Raw genomic sequence first — 23,390 nt, forward strand, 5'->3', positions numbered from 1 at the left:
TTTGCTTACTAAATAGAAAATTGCGAATTATAGAAATCAATTACAATATTATTTATAAAATCTATTTTCAACAATTAAACACTATCATGGAAATAAGAGTGTTTTTTATTAAATTATAGAAATTGCCTTTGCTACCAATAAAATGAAAGTTCTAACAATTACACAAATAACTCAACATACGATGGAATCCTTTGGCATTAACTTAGCCTCCCCTAAGAGTGAATCTTATAATGTGGCATTTTCTATCTTCGAATTAAAGACAGCTCTGTCACAATGTAGCGATTTGTCACCAGGCCTTGATAACATCCCCTATGCCTTTCTACATCACATGTCAGGTGTATTCCTTCTTAGACCTCTTCAACCTTATATGGAATACCAGATTTCCCTTACTCTTGGGGTGTTGCTGTAATCATCCCAATCTCAAAACCTGGAAAAGACCATCAGTTGGCAACCAATTATCACCCCATATCCTTAACCTCTTGCATCTGTAAACTGCTGGAAATTATGGTAAATGCCAAGCTTATATGGTACTTAGGGAGAGGCAATCGCCTATGTCCTGTCCAATATGGATTTTGAAAAATTATATCCACAACTGATGCTCTTCTGTCCCAAGAATCCTCTATTTGTGGAGCATTTTCAAATAAAAAAACAACACATTACCATATTCTTTGACTTCAAAAAAGCATATGACAGCCTGGTGCCATGGCATTCTTAAAGACCTATACAAGTATGGCCTTCTTGGCAGACTCCCCATTTTTATTCAAGAGTTTTCATCTCATCATTTCTTATGAGTACGAATTAGAAGTTCTCTGAAGCTCATTCACTGAAGATGGTGTACCACAAGGAAATATACTCAGTGTGACACTTTTAGTCCTTCTTACTTTGATCCTCTTGTTTTATCAGTTTTTGATTGGCTGTACCTACTCTAATGTAGAGGCTACAATGTTGGATTTTGCTGTATATGTGGGGATTCCAGGAATAAGAAGGCTGATAAGCTGGCTAAAGAGGTAGCAACTTGGATTGCCCCTCCCAACCCCGTCCCATTTCACATGTACTCCACAATACAAAAAATAATTCTTGCCACTTGGCAGAACAGGTGAGACTTTGGTTGTCACCATCAAGATGGGGGAGATAACCCCACTAGCTTCCCATCCATGGACATACGAATAAGTGCAGAGACGCCACTCAGAAACTGCCTCAAGACGTCTCCAGATCACCCACACACGTCTCACATATGGTTACCTCCTGTCCTCGGAAATGCAACCATTCTGCAGTGACTGCTGAGTCCCCCTAACAGTACGACACTTCCTAGTCAAATGTCATAGCCTGATGGACCTACGAGAACAATACCCCTCTTCCGTTGTCACAATGAGAACAGAATATTCTGCATCATTTTTCTCCCGTTCAGAAAATCTTCCATCCATTTCAATAACTTTCCTTGTACACCACCTATTATTTTGAGTTTTCTTAGTAGCTTTTTGTGTGGTACTTTATTTAATACTTTTTGTAAATCTAGGAAAACACGATCAGCCTATCTGTCCCTTTCTTGCATTATATCTATTAGCCTCAAGTAAAAGCAAATCAAGTTAGTGGCACATGATCTTCCATGTCTAAAGTGACACTGCACTTGTGCAGAGGCCAATAGTTTGGTGGTTTTAATATGGAAAACTAGAAATTCTGTACCAAACAATACAGCAGTGCCATGCTCAAATGTACAATGAATCTAGTTTAACCAAGGCCATAGGCTAAAAGCATGTTGGTGGGGCACCTGAGCATATAGTATGTGCGCATTGCATGTGTGGTCTGGTAAGTACAGTCATCCCTCCCCTCTTCAGTTGTTACCTTTTTAATATCATTGTGGTCATTTAATACTACACATGTTAGGCATTGGTGAACACCACACCACTATAATATCATGGTATTATGCTAATAAATTGTAGCTTGCCATATTCATGGCTAAAATAGCCGTGAAAACTGAAAGGAACCTGATGAACAAACAGTTTAACCATGTTTGCATCAGTGATCACCAAATGACATCACTAATTATTAGTTCCACATCTTGTCACTGTAAAGCACCCTATTGTTGGAAAGGTCTCTAACATACATAAATATACCAAGGCTTTTTCCCCCTTACATGGGAGGTAGCCAAAAAGGAAAAGGCATAAAATCATTCCCACCCATTCCATCCCTGAATACACTCCACACCCCTCTACCCTCCCTCTTATCTTAGCACCTCTTGGATGACGGGTCATCCCTGCACCTTGTCCACTGCCCTGGGTCAGAAGCAGTGTCGCATGACACAGCACGTCCACAGCAAGGCCGCTTCATTAAATCAGTAACCCCCCCTCTCTGTCCCCCCATGCATAAAAGGAGAAGACGGGGAGAAATCCCTTCGGGCTGCGTCAAATTTTGCTCACACATACTACCTCACCCCCCATTCCACCTCAAGCATCACAACATCATCCATATACAACCATTCTCCATTCACCCGTCTTCTGTCCTCTCCCGTCCTTCCTCAACAGACATTCCCCTCTTCCCCAAAGCCCCCCTCACCCCATCCATCCACCTAAGAAATCAATAATTTCAATGTCAGAAAGATTGACAAAATGTGGCACTTCTAGTTACTAATTATAACAATCTTCTACCTTCCGGTGGGAAGAAAAGTGGATGAGGAGTAAACTGAAGTTTTTCATTATCTCTGAATGGACTGATTCAAAACTTGAGGTTATGATACTTAATGAAGTACATGAAAAACTGGAGCAGTTAGATCCATTGCCAGATCAGGGGCTTGCACATTCAAAGAAGTGGCTCAAGAAGAAACTCCAGGAGAAGTACCATGAAACACTTTACATCGCAAGAAAAAAGAATAGATGTGCTCTGTTTCAGAGATAAGATGTGCAGTTTGGGAATGAAAAGACTCCAATCATAAAGACTGCTCTGAAGCTCATTTGTAATGATATTGCCACTATTGACCTTGATCCCAAATCATATCCCACTGCACACAACATAACTGATACTCCTAGGCAAAGGATTACAAAGGCAGAGCATGCCGATAGGAGAACTTTTGGTCCATAACTAGGTTGGATGCATAAAAAAATATATAATGATAAAAAAATTATAATATAAATAATAATCAATAAAATAAATAAATGCATAGGTATAGTTAAATAATAAACAAACAGGTAAATAGTAAATAATATTTTGACAGATAACTAATAATGAAATTTAAGCAAATAATAAACAGACAATAACAAATAAAATAAATGGCAGTCATTACAGCATCTTTGGTGTTTATCTAAACAAATCTTAAAGCTTCAAACTGAACTTCATTGCACTGACTGCCAGAAGTTTATTCCATTCATTAACTACATGGTTGCCAAAGTTTTTTTCTACCCACTTCCAAATTAAATCTATTTCCTGACAGTTTGAGACCATTATTTCTTGTCGGATTCTCACTCAGTGTGAAAACTTTGTCACTTTTGATGTCAATTTCTTTTAGAATGAATCTTAAAAGACCTGTACCAAGTTGCCTCTGAGTGTACGTTTTTTTAAGGGAAACAGATTCATATGTTTTAGTCAATTTTTGTATGATTTATTTTTTATACTTGTAATCAGTTTTGTGGCTTGCCATTGTACTTTTTCCAATCTGTCAATATCTTTAATGAGCTTGAATTTATTCCCCAGAGCCTCCAGTTGTTTTTGAAACCAATATTGAAGACAGATGAAAGAGCTGCCATTTGGGAGCAAAACTTCATAAAGGTATCCTGGCCTTGGTCAGGGGTATTACTATGGTGACAATACCCCAACAGACAAAAACCCAATCAATGAAAACTGTAGGTTAGGTTAGGTTATGTCCTCCCCTCCCCCCAATTTTCATATTGGGGTTTGGTCCATTGGGTTTTTGGCACGTGTTCATTATCATACCATATGGGGAATTGCCATACAGGTGGATCACAGATTTGGGTCAAAATGGATGCTTGACAAGTTACATCAGTTGGGATATACTGAATCCAATGCAGGGACACACAATTACAAATATCGCACGTTCTTATGGAAAACAGTAGCTGTGATGATCAAACCTGAGACACTAGCCTGTGACTCCAGCTCTACAACCTGATTGCTGTTATTCCCAGCATGTACAGTGGTGGTGGTTATTTGTGCTCTATAATTAAATTTCTGTTCTTGGCCTTTCCATATTTTATCTAATCTTGATTCAAATTGTAACACTGTGTCTGCATTGACCACCCATTCTGGCAAATCATTCCAAGTATTTACTACCCTATTTGAAAAACATATTTCCTTATATTTAGTCTTGCTCTCTTTAAAAAATTTCATTGAATTTCATCTTGTTGTGTTGTATTCCCTCATCTTAGAAATACCTCTTATACATTGTTGGTCATATTTCTGGGTAATAATCTTGTAAGTTTCAATTTGATCTCCTCTTGATCTTCTGTAGGCCAGTGTCAGTAGATCTAATTTCTTCAGCCTTTCTTCATAATCATGTCCTTTCAGCTGTGGTATCATTCTTGTGGCTCTTCAGTGAACATTTTCAATAGCCTCTATGTCTTTAACTAGATGAGGACACCAGATCTGATTAGCGTATTCTAGACTAGGCCTTACTAGTGCATTGTACAGTGGTTTCAGGATGGAAAGATCAATGTGAACCGAAGTTCTAATAATGCCAAGGATGTTGTTAGCCTTATTGATTATCTCGGCAAAGTGCTCTGCGAATATCGGGTGGTCATCGATGACAAATCCAATGTACTTTTCATTTTTAGTGTTGGTTATGTTGCCATACATCTTGTACTCTTGTTCTTTAACATCAGATCTACCTATTCTCGTATGTTATTTTTATCTGGATGAAAGTTGAGCATCCATCTCTCTGACCATTTTCAGTTCATCTATGTCTTCCTGAAGCTTGTTACAATCCTCTTCATTTGTAATTGTTCTAAAAATCTTGGTATCATCTGCATAAAGATATCCCTCACTCCCATGTTTAACTGCATCCAGAAGATCATTGATGAACATAACAAATAACAGAGGCCCAAGCACTGATACCTGAGGCACCCCACTGGTAACCTCCCTCTAGTCAGAAGCCTCACCATTGACCATTACTTGTTGCTTTCTGCCAAACAAAAAACTTTTAATCCACTGGAGCAGATTACCGTCTATTCCATAACTTTTTACCTTAACCAATAGTCTTCTGTGGGGAACTCGGTCAAATACCTTCATGAAATCGAAATAAACATCTATGGCTTCACCCTCATCAATGACCTCCGTCCATTTGTCCAAGACCTGAATCAGTTGAAGCACTGTTGATCTGCCAGAGATGAACCCATATTGTTTATCACTAAATAAGTTTTGCATTTTCATATGGTGGATTATTGCTTCTCTCAGGACTGATCCCATTAATTTACTGAAAACACTAGTCAGGCTTACAGGTCTGTAGTTACCAGGGTCACTTGCTTCCCTTCTTAAATATTGGTGTTATTTGTGCTACCCAGAGGAGCTGCTCTGGTTCACAAGTTGCAACTTTACTAGAGATTGCAGCACCTGTTGGTGCAGTTGCAAAAATGTATATATAAAATTATGATGTTGGGTATATCTCAGCTTGTGGAAATTGTAATATTACATGCAAGAATTGTCTATGATAATGATCATAATGTAGTCAGAAAAATCTGGCTTTGACTCCTAAAGAATAAATGTTGTAGGAATATTAATATCACAATAAAGTTGATTTATGTTCACCATGTATGTTCAAGTTCCCAATAAAGGCATAAGATTAGCTACAGAAGTGAGCATGGATGTGCCTTTTCTGTTCAAGTGGTTGTGGAGGCAAAATGCCTGCTCACAAATATACAAAAACATAATTGACCCCTTGTAAACTATGCCTATGGAAAGTAGATTTTGTCTAATAAGGTTCTAAAGAATCAGGGTCAACTCGGCCCTTCTATTCAACCAAGTTGGTTTACCACGGTTTGGTTCGAGTAGACAAAATTATCCTACTTGTTTCTTCGACCTCCGCATTTATCAATACAAAATTCGAGTCTCAACTCTCAAGTAGCCGATGGATCCGAGCTGGCCAGCAAGCGTCCATACATACTCACAGATACTCATGATAATTTTGACTGTTTATAAAAGGTTAGGCTACCTAAGTTAAACTGATTTAATCAAAGTTGGCACAATGCAGTAGTTCATAACCTGAAGAAAATTCTGTTGGGTAGGAGTACCACTATGCTTCGCACTGTCCCCGGAAGCTACTTTATTTGTTTACAATCGGTCAGCTGGAGTCGCATAACTAATTTTGAAAGTTTAAAGCGACTAATAAACGAATATCCACAAAAATAAAGTTGTTTCATATCCTAAATCCGTGGCATTTAAGCCATCTGCTCATATATTTTTAGATAATTGATAATGTTTTATATATAGTTGACTAAATGTTACATAATTTACCAATCACCTATTTTAGCTCAAGAGAAACTCTCCTGTCAAAGTTGGGTTGAGCCGGCAGCTTCCCATTATCAGTCTTGGGTGGTAGGCTCGTAGCCGTAACACGATATTTCTCTTGACTTTTGGCAGAGAAATGGCTTCTCTCACTCGAGGTAAGATTTTAATCAAATTGGTGAAGAACATAAGCCGACCAACGCATATAATCAAAATGACTTTTGTATTTGAATGAACTTACAACAGTTTACATAGCATGATAGGTTACTAAGTTCAATTTACTTTGTCGAGGTCAGAGGCCCATGCTTTAGGCTTAGTCATGATGATTGATGATCTATGAATAGTAAACGTAATGGAGCTAAATACACAACCAGGATTTCTCTGCCATGTACTAAGCTTCAAATTTGTCGTTTACACACACACACACATATGTATGTATGTATATATATATATATATATATATATATATATATATATATATATATATATATATATATATATATATATAATATATGATGACATAATCTATTTAGTACTGGGTGACCATAGTATCACTGGGGACTCCAATTTTGGCCTTAGATAGTGTGACTAGTATTTTCTTTACCATTTCTTCATCCAAGTAAGTAAAATCTACCTTTATTGACCTTAGCAAGTAGTAGGTTTCTCCGATAATTTTGTTTATCTGTTTGTCAGATCCCACTTTCTTTAATTCGTCTGCACCAATTTTATATTGTCCTGATATCTTTTTTTTTTACTTTTCCAAATTCCATTATGCTACATTTCTCAATGTTGAAGTCAACTTCTGACCCCATTCCCAAACCCTGTTCAGACTCAGATCTCTGCAGTGAATCACAATCTGTTTCAGAACTTGCTTTCTTCAACATTTTTGCATCATCTGCAAAAAAGCTTAGGTTAGGTTACGTTACATTGGGTTAAGTTACATTAGGTTTGGTTAGGTTACGTAAAGATAGGTTAGGTTACAATAGTTAGGTATGGTTAGGTTACGTTACATTAGGTTAGTTTACGGTTAGCAATTCCTGCACAGGTGGAGTGGCCTTCGCTAAATGTAGCGGATATAGCAATAAATATTTCAAATCGTTGGTAAACAAACATGGCTACCGCTTGCGTTAGCCAATCACACTCCAGACCTCAAAGTGATTTTTTTTTTTTGTGTTCTTGTTCATTTTATACCTGTTTTGCAACAAAGGATTACAAAGGCAGATTTATTAGTGCTCCCCACCCAAAAACCCAGATTTCCCACACGTCCCCCCAGATTGTTGGGGAGCAGATGTAGGCATAAGTGCATAACTTCAATAATTAATTACTTGAAAAGTACGCATTTGCGACGGATATGATGTACACCATCGCTCATATCACAACATTTCTAACCAGAATCGCATGAGCCACATATCAAAATTGTTGGTTGGGTGAAACTATGAATTGACCATTACTTTTTTCTGTTTAGCCAGTTTTTCGACCTTATCAATGAGGATTTCACACTCGAGACTTTTCATGTTTTTTGGGGGGCTTCATGATGTGGCAGTTTAGTCTGAAACTGAGAAGTTCTTCTTGATCGGCAGTCAAGGTCGTATCAGTGAGATTTGTGTAGCCTTTCAAGGAACATGAATGTTTCAGTGCATACGTACAAAGATCCCTTAGACACTGAAATAGCTAGAAAGATATGCTCCTAGAGTTGGAAAGAGCTTTGCAGGCCCTCATTAACAAAAGATTTAGTAATAAAGATATTGAAAAAGTGACAAAGAAAGTCATGGACAATTGGTACCAGGATAATAAAACAGCTAATGTATCAGGCAAACCAGCGCATGACATTATCAACATCTATATATATCTCTTTCTCTGCTGTATACAAGGAGGATGAGAGGATAATGTAACAGATCATAAGGAGAAACATTAAGCCCATTGAAGCCAGCACCAGAATTAATTTGATCATTTATTATCTGAACAGAAAAACCTCGAACCTACTCCTGAAGAACAATACCAAGCAGACTGTCAATGAGCTTAAAGTAACTCAGGTGTATAGGTACACATGCAAACATGGGGACTGCAACCCATCCCACTACCTGTATCAATATAACCACTATAAGGTTCTCACATCATCTGTCATACCACCTAACCTCAGGAGCTCCTAAGAACCATCAGGCAAGGTTAAGAAGGGAAGAACTGACACAGAATATGGAAATTTTAGATTACAATAAAGACCTATGATGATTATCCATCCTAGAGGGTTTATACATTAAAGAACTATCTCTGGGAATGAATATCCAGCTTGAGGACTTAAAAATCCTACCAAGTGTTACAGTTGTTCTAGATGAGAGGCATTCTTGACCTGAGGTTCCACTGTAAAGCACAATACAAGAAAAATTGTCACAATCAAAGAACAGTTCAGAATGAATGTTCTCAGAGTGAAAGCTTGCCAAGTAGCTTGTTTGGCAACTGAGTTACCATGTGGCAACCATTCCAATTGTGAGTTCAAAATTCTGTTTGTAAACTGATTTGTTAAAAAAGTGAGACATTCAAAACCTGAGGTTTTACTGTATATGTGAGTTCTTTGGAAACAGCTTGGAGGTATATATTTTTAATAGATCAGAAATTTCTTTGTTGATTTAAGTATTTCTGGGCTTTTTCAAATGATCTTTAACTTCTCTAAAGTGCTAGGAAAGTGCATAGAGAAAATTTTCTTTGTTGTCAATGTTTTGTGCATCCATTTGCGCACTGCCAAAACAAGTTACTGAATATAGGCTGCATGATGTTTTGGGTATTGGGGGAGGGGACTCCATAGGATGCCTCATAGTGCTCTCAGAAAATAATTTTGGTATACTGTTTTCTCTTGTTTGTTGTTGATTGATGGTAGGATATTTTTATTATGAGTATTTCTGCTATGAATAGATATTTTTTGTTATGGAGTTGATGTCAGATTTTGGCAGATTCTACTATTTGTTGGTGGAGGTGGTGGTGATGATGGTGGTGTTGTACTCCTGCCATGGTAGGGTACGCATACCAATGGAGACGCACTTGCCCTATGCATACACATTTGACACAAAAAAAACTTTTACCTGCTGATGGTGAATAGATAGGAGCATAATTATAGGCTCAAAAAAATTACTTAACTATCCCCTCATAATGTGACATAGTCTTACCTTCCTAATCCAAATAGGTACGTGACTGCAGGAGATGAAAAGATTCTTTCAAAAACAGTACTTTTTTTATTTCATCTCCTGCAGTCACGTACCTATTTGGATTAGGAAGGTAAGACTATGTCACATTATGAGGTGACAGTTTAGTGATTTTTTTAGCCTATAATTATGCTCCTATCTATTCACCATTGGCAGGTAGATTTTTTTTTTTTGTCAAATGCGTCTGCATAGGGCAAGTGCGTCTCCATTGGTACGCATACCCTAGGACTGGTAAAAACTGCCCTGCAGACCCCCTAGTTAGATTCCCAGGTCCTAAGTTTTTGGGATGGGGCCAACCTGGAGCTCCCATTATATAATCACTACTCAGACCTGCCATGTCAACTCTCCCCAGAATCATGTCATGGGGTTTCTGATGATTTTGGAGAAGGAGTACCTGTTGAGCATTTTGGTTTTGTAGTCAGGTGCTATTGATCCTGGGGAACATTGTCACATGCACAGCACATAGTGTTATGTTTCAGTGTGCCCTATTCCTGAAGGGATTAAAATGGGGGTAATAATTAAACTTTGTGACATGATATGGGAATATCAAAGCACTCCCTATAAATGCTAATGGCCCATGCAACAGTTGCACTGATCTTGGGTTGCCATTTTTATAGGACTGACTTAAGATATTGTGAATTATATAATGTCAGATTTTATTTATTTTTACTCCATCAGCCATTACAAATGGCTATTAATATATTCCCACTGAATGACCAGGTATCTTCATTGTTGGAGCCAAAAGGACACCGTTTGGAGCATTTGGGGGGAAATTAGCTTCAAAGACTCCCACAGACCTACAGGAAATTGCAGCTAAAGCTGCACTCAACTCAGCTGGAGTTCACCCAGAACTTGTGGACTCGGTTGTAGTGGGAAATGTTATTGGGGTTAGTATGATGTACCACATTGATTTTAGGTAGAACATTGAACTTTGTACATTGAGTGCATTTGCACAAAAGATTTAATAATGAATTTCTTCATTGGTTGTTAAAAATTATATGCATATCACCTGTAATTCTTAAACATTTCTTAAGACCCTAGTGTAAAAACAACATATCCTATGTTTTAATAGATTTATCACCTTAGACAACTGTGAATCAAAGAAACATCCAACTGTCAAATTAAATTATCAACTTCATTGGACAAAACCCCAAAAGTCCTAGACCTCTCATGATAAACACATATATTTCAGCCCACACATCAAGGACCTAATGGTGAAAGTCAACAAGAAAATAAACATACTAAGATCATACAAGCACAAAGGTCAGCTGAAAGAAACTAATCATAATATACAAAGAGCTTATAAGAACTACACCTGAGTATGCCTCTGCAGCTTGGTTCCCTACATTCAAGGAAACCATTCTGTGCCACCCATCCATCCCATCATATAACTCAAACAGAACTAACTACATACAACTGGGGGAATGGGAAGCAAGCTGCAAAGCAGATTTCTGGGGAAATACCCTGTAAAGTATAGCAATGGAGAACAGATGACCTTGTGGGTAAAGGAAGTGACCCGGTAAGAGGAGATAACATTCACACAAAATTAGATCTGTTACTAATGAAAGAGCCAGACATCATTGGCTCTTTGAACTACTTTTGCCCAATAGGAAAAAGTGACCTTATTACAATTGAATTCTGCCATTTTCCTCTTTCTCTACCTATCCTCCATTCTCAACTTACCTTCCACCAGATAACGATCTGATATTTCCCCACTCTCTCCCCTAAGAACATAGATATCCAGAACTCTTCCTACTCTTTTCCTGGATACCACTACAAAGTCCATTAATGCCTTATCAACCACTCTTCCATCCACCACCCTCTCCCATGTGTACTTATGCTTGACTTTCATCTTAAACACTGTGTTAGCTATCATCAACTCTCTAAACACTTTTTGACCATAAAGTCTCCACTGTGATTCTTACCTGGTACTTCACATTTCCCAACAACTCCATCTATTGGTTCATCCCAGTTAGGAAGTTACCCTCACTTCTAGTCCTCACTCCATGGTCCTCATCACTCCTCCTGTCTCACAACCTTGCTGACCTGCAATGAGGACCCATGGGGACATGCTTGTGCCACCTGGCCACATGACTCAACCAAAGCTTCCTTGAGGCCCACAGGTGGGACAAAGCCTCCATGAGGGACTCACATGTGATACCAGCCCCCATACTCTGTCTTCGTGAGTCAGCAGCATAAGAATGTTTTGTGTCTGACTTGCCATGCATCACACCTTGACTTCATGCCAATTAGGAATATGGGTTGTGACCTGCCCATGTATATAAAGACCAAGTGAATGCCGAAGATTCAGATTGCCTCAGAGCATCATACTGTGAGCCTGGCTTACTGCCCCATTGCTTTCTCACCTCCTCCCCCTCCCCCCAAGCATATCGCTTCAGAGCATCACACCGTGAGCCTGACTCACTTCTCTGATGCTCTCTCACCCCCCCCCCCCCCAAGCAGACCAAGTTGGGACACGACTTGAATTGAAACACAATCGTCACCTCCCTTGCTGTCTATTCCCCTCCTCCCTTTTCTTGCACTTAAAGTGAGCCCTATATTATTATTGGCACCCAACATTCATTTCTAAATAACTCTCCATTAGTTTGCATTCAAATCAGCCTAACAATCACCTACTCTAGCATTTAGATATCCCAGTACCACTACATTGACATTCCTCCTGAAACTATCTATGCATCATTTAAATCTGTCCAAGAAGCCTCCCTTTCCTCTACACTCTTCTCACTACCAGTCCCAGCCAAACAGATAAACAAAATAGTCTGAGAAACCTACAATTTATTGAGATCAATAGAGGTGGCTTTTAATTATTTGGATGAAAAAATTGTAAAGGAAATACTAGTCACACTGATAAGACCTAGACTGGAGTACACAGCAACACTATGGACACCCAGTACAAAAAAGAATATAAGGAAATAGAAAGAATCCAAAGAGCAATGACAAAGATGGCCCACCTTTAACTCAAACTACTCATTTTCTCCATTTCTAATTCTAACACAGGCTCTACTACTCTTGTAAAAACTCTTGACTGCTCTTAACAGCTTTCCTTCTATCCCATATATCTGCAATATCTCCCACTATGCCTTCCTGTCTACCCTGTCATAACCCTTTTCCAAATTCATAAAAGCTCAAAAAAACGTTCTTAAAACGTAGGCGTCATAACTGCCATATCGGCGTCTTGATTATATTTATTGTAGTCGCCCCTCCATAATGACATTCTTTCTAATTCTTGTAATCGCATTTTCTATGGTATCAAATTCACGGTGAAGAGAGAACGATCGATATAAGCGGTGACTATATATGATGCTGCCTTATCACAAAAGTCCATGACGCCTTTGATCCGTATGCAGCTTTCTCATATGTCTGCCTTATCACAAAAATTTGATCCATGCAATCACCACCTGTCTTAAACCCACACTGTTCTGGGAGAGGTGATGTTACTTAATCATTTGGTTAAGGTGTATACCATGACTGAGCTACCCCTTATAGAAAGGAGATTGCAGTCTTTGTTTATGTATGTAGTGCTGTTGCACTTTTTCTGAGTGTACAAATCTAACACTGTCACATAAGTGAATGTACTAATTTTTCTGTTTTTCTCTGCAGTGTGCACACACAGACACTATATACATTTCACGTCATGTTGGCCTTCGTTGTGGAGTCAAGCTAGAAACTCCCTGTCTGACTGTAAACAGACTCTGTGGTTCAGGATTCCAATCGGTTGTCAATGGAGCTCAAGTAAGTTGAACCATAACCCATCTATTATATTTGTTTGTTCATATGATTTGCTCCTGAATTAGTATTATTTACTCATTTATATATTTACTTATTTTTATGACAGTCTTAATGGAGTCTTTTTCTTTGTGCAGGACATTTTGATGAAAGATAGCCAGGTAGTTTTGGCAGGAGGCACTGACAATATGAGCATGTCTCCCTATGCTGTAAGGAATATCCGGTTTGGCACACGCCTAGGATCAGACCTGAATATGGAGGTACGGAAAGCTGTTTGATTGAATGTGAATTAGCTATAAAATTAAGTTTTTTCATAGTTTTTGTATATGCTGAAGTGGCACAGTGGTTTTGATCTCTTCACAGTGTGTGGACCCAGCCCATCAACATTGTCATCATCATCTAGGGGTGCAACCCTCAAGGGTAGACAGGAAGGCATTGTAGGAGGTATTGCAGATATATAGGATAGGAGGAAAGCTGTTGAGCAGTCAAGAGTTTTTACAAGAGTGGTAGAGCCTTTGTTAGAATTAGAAATGGAGAAAGTAGTTTGAGGTAAAGGTGGGACTTCACCATGGATGTGTTATGTCACCTTGGCTGTTCAGTTTATACATGGATGGGGTGGTGCAAGAGGTAAACACAAGAGTAATGGGCTGGGGATTGGAGATGGTTAGAGAAAATGGAGAAAAGTGGGAGATAAGCCAGTTGTAGTTTGCTGACAACAGTGTACTTATGGCAGGATTAAGGAAGTTAGTAACAGAGTTTGGGAAGGTGTGCGAAAGAAGGAAGTTGAAGATAAATATGAGTAAAGGTAAGGTGATGAGATGTACAAGGGGAGAATATGGCAGCAAATTGGAAGTAAGTAATAAGGGAGAGAGACTGGAGGAAGTGGATAGCTTTAGATACTTGGGTGTGAATGTGGAAGGAAAAGGAGTGGAGGGGGAGGAGGTAGAATTTAGATTAAGAGAAACAAATAAATGCCTTGGGGGATTGAAAAATGTAACAAGATATAGATATTTGAGAATGGATGATAAGATAAGATTGTATGAAGGAGTGATTGTGCCAACAACACTTAATGGAGCAGAATCATTAAACATAGGAGAGGAAGAGCTTAAATGTGTTTGAGATGAAATTCCTGAGAAGTATGGTAGGGGTTATTAGGCTAGATAGAATGAGAAACAAGGGGGTGAGGAGGAGAGTGGGTGTGGAAAGGGAATTGAGAGATAGTGTTGATGAAAGAGTATTGGGATGGTTTAGACACATGGAAAGAATGAGTGAAGAAAGACTAGTAAAAGAGGTGTGGAAGGCAGAGGTAGAGGGAGTGAACATGAGAGGATAACCAAGGATGAGATGGATGGATGGGGTAAAAGGAGCATTGGGAAAGAGGGCAATGTCTGTTGAAGAAGGGAGAAGACAGAAGATAGGGGTGAGTGGAAAATAGTTGTGTATGGATGATGCTGTAATGCATGGAAGGGAGTGGGTGGGGGTTGGGGGTGAGAGAGTATGTGTGAATAAGTTTTTTCTGAAGAATTGTGAAGGATGTGAATATATATATATATATATATATATATATATATTAAAAATTCACTTTATGTAGTACTTGTATAGATATGATTTAAAGATGTACTTTTTATGGGATTGAAATACAAGTTATGAACTTATGCATATGCTTATATATATACCAAAAGGCCTTTTCTCCTTTAGAAGGGGGGTAGGCCAAGTCGGAGCATGCTTTCCACACTCATCAAAAACCCATTCATTCCCTAACACATGTTAACCCCTCATGGATAAAAGGTCATGCCCCTCCCCTACATACACACACACCACACAATTCAGCTCAAAGGCATACATACATATACCAAAGGCTTTTCCCCCCTTATAAGGGAGGTAGGCAAAAAAGATAAAAACCACTCCCACCCATTCCATCCCTATCATACTCCAAAGGCAATGCAGTTAAACATAGCACCTCCACAGCAGGGCTCAGCAGCCAGAACTGACATACCCCTAGTGCTTCATTATATGGCAACCTCCCCCACCATCCTCATCCACTTGAAAAGTTTACTTAGCAGATAAGAACCTCCCTTCAGGGTGGGTGTGTTCATATATTTACAACCACTCTCCATTCACTCCTATCTTTTGCACTGCTTACAACCAGTGACTGCTCCCCTTCCCCTACCACTTTCAGCTGGTGACATAGAAACAGTACCACATTAAAACAATGCAGACAACAGTCTGAAGTTTCTTCCTAGAGAGAGATGTGGGACGGTCTAAGAACCATTGCCAGCCACTGTGTAGCTGTATCTTTTTCATTAAGTGAAACTTGAGGCAAGAAGTAATTAATTTTGCACTTTCTACCTTTACACCATCCATCCACCTCATTCTTGGCCTTCCTTTCAAATTCATTTCAACCTTTTCTTGTGTCCACACTTTGCTAGTTTGTTCTTATTCATTGTTTCTTTATGTTCAAACCACCTCAGCATTCTTTTATCTGTTCTCTTTTACAGGTCTCGTACCACTCCTGCTCTCTGCCTCACCTTTACATTTCTCACTATCCAACCTCTTATCACCTGCCATACTTCTCAAACACTGAAACTCAAACAGGTTTAGGATCTTCCTTACTGCCCTTTTGAAATTCCAAGTCTTCACTCCATACAGTGTTGCAGACACAATCACTTCCTTATACGACCTTCTGTTGGTATTCATTCCCAAATGACATAGCCTGAAGGGATTTCTCTGTTTTCTCTTTTTCTGCTTGAGGGGACAGAGATGGGTTGCCAGTTAAATGAAATAGCCTTGCTATGGATGTGCTGTGTCTTGCTGCATTGCTTCTGACTCAGGGCAGTGAGTGAGATGCAGGGATGGCCCATCATCCAGGAGGAGCCAAGAAAAGAGGGAGGGAGGGATGGTGAATGGGAGGGGATTTGTGCCTTTGACTTTGGCTACCTCCCTTGTAAAGAGGAAAAAGCTGTTGGTATATGTATGTGTGTACTTTTCATTTCCTAGGACATTTACTTGCTTCCTTTACTCTGTAATTCACTCCTATATGTGACCCCAATTACTTCGAAAAATTATCCAGTTCCTTCAGATACTCTTGAAACTTGCCTCTCACAAACTGCCATCATTCCTTGTATACTTTATCACCTTACTTTTGCTTATATTTACTTTTAGTTTTCTGTATCACATATGCTCCAACTCCGCCACCAGCTACTTATGGGAAAACCCCATTCCAGCCATAGCATTCCTGAGGGAGATGGGAATGCTTGGCCAGACAGTCTAAGGAATGACAACAACAACAACTTAGCCTTAAGTGCAGTGTCATCCACAAACAACTACTGACTTATCTCCACTTCCCACCACTCTCACTAATCAACTTCAAACACACTCATGTTTACCCCCCCCTTTATCACCTCATCTATATACACATTGAATAACCATGGTGACATTATGCAACCCTGGTGGAGCCCCACCTTCATACTATAATTTTTTTTTTTCTCATTCATTCCTGACCCTGGCAGAAACTGTTCTGCTCATGTAAAAACTTTTGACCACCCTCAGCTGTCTTTCCCTTCATCCCTTTTTCTTGTGAATTGTCAATGTGTGAATTTAAGCAACAAAGTTATTTGTTATTGTTTGTCCAGGACACTCTCTGGGCTTCTTTGACAGATGCCCATTGCAAGACACCAATGGGAGTAACAGCAGAGAACTTGGCAGCCCAGTATAATATCACTCGTGAGGATGCAGATGCCTTTGCTCTGAAGAGTCAGATGAACTGGAAAGCTGGTGAGTAGAATGCAAATTTTGTTGGGAAAGAATGACATGATGTTCCCCCCTGCCACACAACTAAAAGTGTAACAAAGTGGTTGAAAAATTGTGAAGTAAAGTACTTTGAAGACTGGTCACTCCCGAAGTTGGAGGCAGCACTGCACATGGTCTGGGCAGAGTTCTCAGTGGAAAAACTTAACAATCTCACTGATAGTGTCCCTAGAAGACTGAAGGAAGTCATCAAACGGAAGGGAAATGTCACAAAGTACTAAAGGAGTAAATGTTCAATAATAAATTTTGTTGTACCATTTATCTGACATCGATACAATTTTTTCCATGTTGCTTTTTTGGGAAGGGTGTGGTGTCAATACTTATGGCGGCTATTGTAGACTAATGCCTTGGGGATGCAGAGCTGGGAAGACATTAGGGTGTTGATGGGCTTTGGAAACAGGCTGTAAGGAAAGGGGATGATCCCCTTCAGCCCTATTCCACAAGATTTCCTCATGCAGGTACCCATTGTTAGTCCCAGTAATAATATGTTTGTTCCAATATAGTATTTATTCCTCATACCAAAGAAACTTTTAATCATTTCAGCCCAGGAAGGTGGAGTATTTGATGCTGAGATTTCCCCAGTTACTTTAAAGACCAGGAAAGGTATGGAGGAGATGACCATGGATGAACATCCAAAACCAAAGGCCACAGCAGAGGGCCTAGCCAAGCTTCCATCAGTCTTCAAAAAAGCTGGAACTGTAACTGCTGGAACAGCCTCAGTAAGGATTGCTATTGAGTCCCTTTGTGAGATGTGTAGTCAATTCCTAAAAATCCATTTGCCTCATGAACACTCTTGTTAATGTGCTTATCAGATGACCAGCACAAGTTCTTCACTTTCACTCTTGTAATTGTTTTATTTCCAGTCCAGAAAATCAGTATTAGCCTTTTCATAACTTTACCCATATCCAATAGTTTGCATTTTGTGCATTGAGGTTTTTCATGCTTGGCTCCAGTCATCATTCCTGTCAATCTTCTCCTTGTATTCTTCTCATGATCTATGTATTGTCTGCAAACATGTTATTATAGCTTGCCATTCTCTCCACCATGTCATTTACATAGATCAAGAACATGAAGGGTGCCATCACTGACCCCTTTGTGACTCAGTCATTTTCTATTATCCTGACATCCTGTTCTTTTTTTATTTCATGTCTTTCAGGAAGTCTTAACCATTCCAGGAGGCTTACTAGTCTTCCAACATGTTCTAGTTTCTACAAAAGTCTTGTGTAAAGTATTTTATTAAAGGCTTTCTTCAGGTTTAGGGGGCTCAAGTAACAAGTACCTACAGGTGGTGGTCTGTGAAATATATATCAGAGGGAATTGTCTCGCTCTCTATCTTGAAGACCAATCAACTCCCTTTCCTCTATCTGTCGATGTAGCCCTGAGGAAGCTTATACTGAGAAAATGGACTGGATCCAAGATTTCTGTTAACTTTGTATATCCTCCACCTTTTCACATGAGGACTGACAAATTATATGTGGTTCTCATAATGTTTTATGGTTTCATTTCTCAATGTAAAAGTGAATTAGCTCAACCAGTCTGATGTTCTATGGTAAATGAATTATTGCTGTCTTCAGCAAGAGATCCAAAGCAATATATTAACTGAGTGATATTGACTTTTTTTATATATATATAATTATTCTTAATTTCCTTAAAAGGGCATCAGTGATGGTGCAGGTGCTATAGTGTTAGCATCTGAAGAGGCATGCAATGAACATAACCTAACACCTTTGGCACGTCTTGTCGGTTATGGAATTGCAGGAGTTGACCCAAGTATAATGGGCATTGGCCCAGCACCAGCCATCAGGAAACTTCTTGGTGCATCAGGACTGCAGCTTAATGACATTGGACTGATTGAGGTAAGGACAGCCAAAAGATATGTATGATTGTTCAATGAGGGAAGAAAATAAGGTGGAGTAGCCAAATGAACAGCTCTCTGTTGCAAGATTAAGAGATAAACTTGATTTTTTATGTAGCCTTGTTCTTGGCTACCTCCCCATATAAGAAAGAGACTTTGGTGTGTATATCATTTATATAATGAAGAAAAGGTTGAGTAGCCAAATGGACAGCTGCCTATTACAAGATTATTAGAATATAAAGAAATTTGATTTTTGTAGTCTGGATCTTGGGCACCTTTCCTTATAAAGGGGAAAGAGACTTTGGTGTGTGTGTGTGTGTATATTTACCTAATTGTCTATCTATATACCAAGGGCTTCTTCCCCCTCTCATCCACCACCCTTATTTCCCTCTCATCTTAGCTCTTTGTGGATGAAGGGTCATCCCTGTCTCCTGCCCACTGTCTGGGTCAGAAGTAATACAGCAAGACTTAGTACGTCCACAGCATGGCTGTTTCACTCACACCATGACCCTCCCTCCTTGTTTCCTCATGTGGAAAATAGAGTAGAAAGGGAAAAACTTTAGGCTGAATCAAAATATCCATACAAAACCATTCTCTACTCACCACTATCCCTTGGCTTTGCCCCTCCCTGCTCAACAGATATTCCCCTCTTGCTCAAAGCCCCTTTCACCCCATCCATTCATCCATCCATCTCAATTTTGGTTGTCCCCACAAGTTTACTCCATGCACCCTCTGCATTCCACACTTTTTGTTAATTCTATACACTCATTCTTTCCATATGTCCAAACCATACCAATAATGTTTCATCAGCCCTATCTGCCAGCACCCTTTGTACCCCTACTCTCCTCCTGACCTTATTTCTTACTCTCCAACCTGTACCATACTCCTCAGAAACCTCATCTTAAACACATTAAAACTCCTGTCTTCCTCTTTTAAGTTTCAAGTCTCAAGTCTCTACCCCATACAGTGTTATAGGCACAATCATCCACTCTTATGATGATCACTTTGCATCCAATCCCAGATGCCTATTTCTCATGAAATGTTTCAGTCCCCCAAGATATTTACTTGTTTCTCTTGCTCTACAGTGTACCTCCCACCTCCACTCCATTTCCTGCAACATTTTACTCCAAATATTTAAAACTATCCACTTACTTCAGCCTCTCTCCTTTAAGACTTGCTTCCAACTTGCTGCCAACATCTCCCCATGTGCATCTCATCACCTTATCCACATTTATGTACCTTCAACTTTCTCCTCAAGCATACCTTCCCAAACTCAAATCTCTACCTGCTTTAATCCCTCTTCTGACCCCACCACAAGGGCAATGTCATCTACAAACAGCAACTGGCTCACCTCCCTGTTTTCTTCACCCCTCTCTCTTTTATAGCACATAAATCACTCTCGAGTAAAAGCTTGAAAGGTTTGGCACGTATGACCTTCCAGATCTTAAACCAAACTGTCTGTCAGAATGTTCATCTCTCAAGGTATTTGGTCCATTGATCTTTCATATTCCTTTCACATGATTTCACTATGTATGTGCTTGTATGTATTTACCTTGTGTGTGTATGTTTTGTGTTTTTTACTCCGGTTAATTTCTTCCCTTTTCACTCCTTACAGATTAATGAAGCCTTTGCACCTCAAACTATTGCTTGTCAACGTGAACTGGACATTAACCCAGATATATTAAATACATGTGGAGGAGCTATAGCCCTGGGACATCCTTTAGGGGCCTCTGGATCTCGCATAACTGCACATATGGTTCATGAACTCAAGTAAGTCTGTGAAAGTCAGAAGTACCTAGTAAGTTTGGTAAAGTGGAAAATATACAGTAAGTCTGTAAAAGTGAAAAATAGCTTCAAATTGAATGACAGATATTGATTTTATTGTGAAGGCTATTTTCAATGTGGTATTAGTTTTTCCTATTCAAAAAAAAAGAATGGACTATAAAGAATAGTCTTTGTTTTATATCTTATATCTGTACTTTATTTCAGGCGTTCTAACATCAAGTATGGTATTGGATCAGCATGCATTGGAGGTGGTCAAGGCATTGCCCTACTTCTGGAATCCTTATAAATACTTTGTTAGCAGAAAGTGGGGAGTCTTGAGTGTTGGGGTGTTTGGCTATTTTAGAAAAAAAATAATGGTTTCTTTATTCAGTTGAATTTATTTATCCCAGTGTTATATTTCCTGATCTCCAGGTCTAGCTTAGAAACTATTCACTCTACCACTGAACTCCAACTATCTTCCCACAGTTATTCCTGTGTTTTTCATGGAAGCCAGTATCCCGCCACCTGCCCTTCCACTCCTATTAGTCAGTAACATAGAAACCAACCTAGGCCCATACACATGCCTTTCATGCACAAAACCTATAAACTACACTTGCACAATCATCACATGCAATGCATGCCACTACTGGATCCACCTCACATGCATATAATTTTCCAACACAAACCAATGCACAAAAAATTAAAGGATAGTTATAGAAAAAAACCTGAAAAGGAACAGTTTCCCACTCAGAGCGATAGATACATGGAACAAATTAGACAACAAAACAGTATGTGCAAACACTATACAAGATTTTAAGATAAAACTTAATGCGGAGAGATACAAAGACGGGTCACCACAAGCATAGCTTCTCTCCCGTATATTACAACTAGGTAAATACAACAACATATGCAACCAAACATACTTTAAACATACTACAAATAAACATACACAGAATTACAAACAAACTTGTGGAGCTGGTTCACTTCCTACATGAACACAGCATTAATGCAAGAAATAAAATTATCACCACAACCTACACTACCAACATTCAGTAATTACAAAGCAGTAAGAGATAACAAAACACAATACAAAGGTGGACTTGTAATTCTATTGTGCAACAGCATACACTTATCTAGCAAAACAAGATAAATTGAACAAATACCAACTGGCTCAACAGAAATTATTACATTCCAAACACGAATAAAGAAAACAAAACATTACTAACATTTAGATACCTATTACATCAACCCCCTAAGTTTTGAGACTTCGTCCCTTAACTTCAACCACTCAACTCATGAACAAACTGCATACTGGCAGGTGGTCTGAATGCATGATCTGGCTCAACACACAAATAGCAGACTAAGAGGCAGAGATGATGATGTTTAAAAAAAAAAAACTAGAAACCCTGATCTGCCCAAGACAGGAATATACCTCAGAGTGAAAGATGTAAGCAAGATTTCTAGAGAATATTGTTTGTAGATGACGCAAAACTCATGAAAAGAGTGAAAAATGAGGGATTTCATACAGGACCATTGACAGGTGCCAATTAGTTATGCCTATAAGCCTAGTCAATATTCCTATTTACCCGGTTTCACACAATCCATCCACTTCTTTACTTTTGAGTGAAGAAGGTTTACAATTATCATTCACTAGTTATCTAAACAAATAGTTATTTTTATTAACATGTATAATGATATTACTTCATGTCATCATTGTTATGATGACCTATGACCTCCTAGGTAGAACATCCCGTTTGTGGGTCCTTTCATGTCGATTCAACCAAAATTTGGCCATTTATTTTGCCACTGACTGAGATTTTCTTGCAAATCACTGTACTTAGAGACCTTAATGAGGCAAATTCAATGGTATGTGCGTGACCTCTGTAGGTCAATTGGTTTCTGAGATATGACCCCTCAAATTTGGGTCAAGGTAATTTTAGCAAAAAGTAAAAAATTCAAAGTCAAATATCTATGAGACTATTGCACCTACAGAGATCATTCTGATACAATTTCAAAGCTAATAAGATTCCCTACAACTTTTATTAATGCATATAGTTCCTTACAAGGTCAAACAAAAAACGTAGAAGTAGATTTTTTGTAATTTTCCCTAAAAAATTGTACATAATGTAAAGCAGTGTTCATAAAGAATTTTCTTTGAGAAATGTTTATTTTAGTAGCTACAGATTTTTATGCGAGCACAACTGTGCTGAAAAAGTGACTATTTTGGTGTTTTGACATGTACTATTAAATACACTATTGTAATCACTATCTATGGTACTTATACCAGTACCCTTGCTTTTTTATAGATGTATGCCTTAATAAAATACTGCTCTATATGCATATTATATTAAAACAGTAGGATGACACATTGAAATTGGATGATAAGCAATTTACTGTGTATATGAAATAATATGCAATAAGACTTTGTAATTCTGAAATGATTCCTGAAGATTCAAATCATGGTTTGTATAGACACAAAATATATACTAGTACACTGTGTATATATATATACATATATATATATATATACCAAAGGCTTTTTCCCCCTTACAAGTGAGGTAGCCAAAAAACAAATGCAC

At 38.7% G+C, this 23,390-nt stretch overlaps 1 protein-coding gene across 1 annotated transcript; it reads left to right on the forward strand.

The window, feature by feature from the left end:
* Positions 1-6,463: 6,463 nt before the first annotated feature.
* On the forward strand, positions 6,464-23,147 carry yip2 (yippee interacting protein 2). The gene is made up of 9 exons (XM_076213910.1): positions 6,464-6,602; positions 10,359-10,525; positions 13,260-13,391; positions 13,523-13,645; positions 17,018-17,159; positions 17,736-17,911; positions 18,848-19,048; positions 20,663-20,817; positions 21,037-23,147. Exons 1-9 carry the CDS (start codon positions 6,584-6,586, stop codon positions 21,116-21,118), a joined length of 1,197 nt encoding a protein of 398 aa, XP_076070025.1. The 5' UTR covers positions 6,464-6,583; the 3' UTR covers positions 21,119-23,147.
* The last annotated feature ends 243 nt before the right edge of the window (positions 23,148-23,390 follow it).

Source organism: Oratosquilla oratoria, chromosome 32 (genome assembly GCF_046742065.1).
Source record: "Oratosquilla oratoria isolate Oo_2021 chromosome 32, ASM4674206v1, whole genome shotgun sequence".
Classification (NCBI taxonomy): Eukaryota; Metazoa; Arthropoda; class Malacostraca; order Stomatopoda; family Squillidae; genus Oratosquilla; species Oratosquilla oratoria.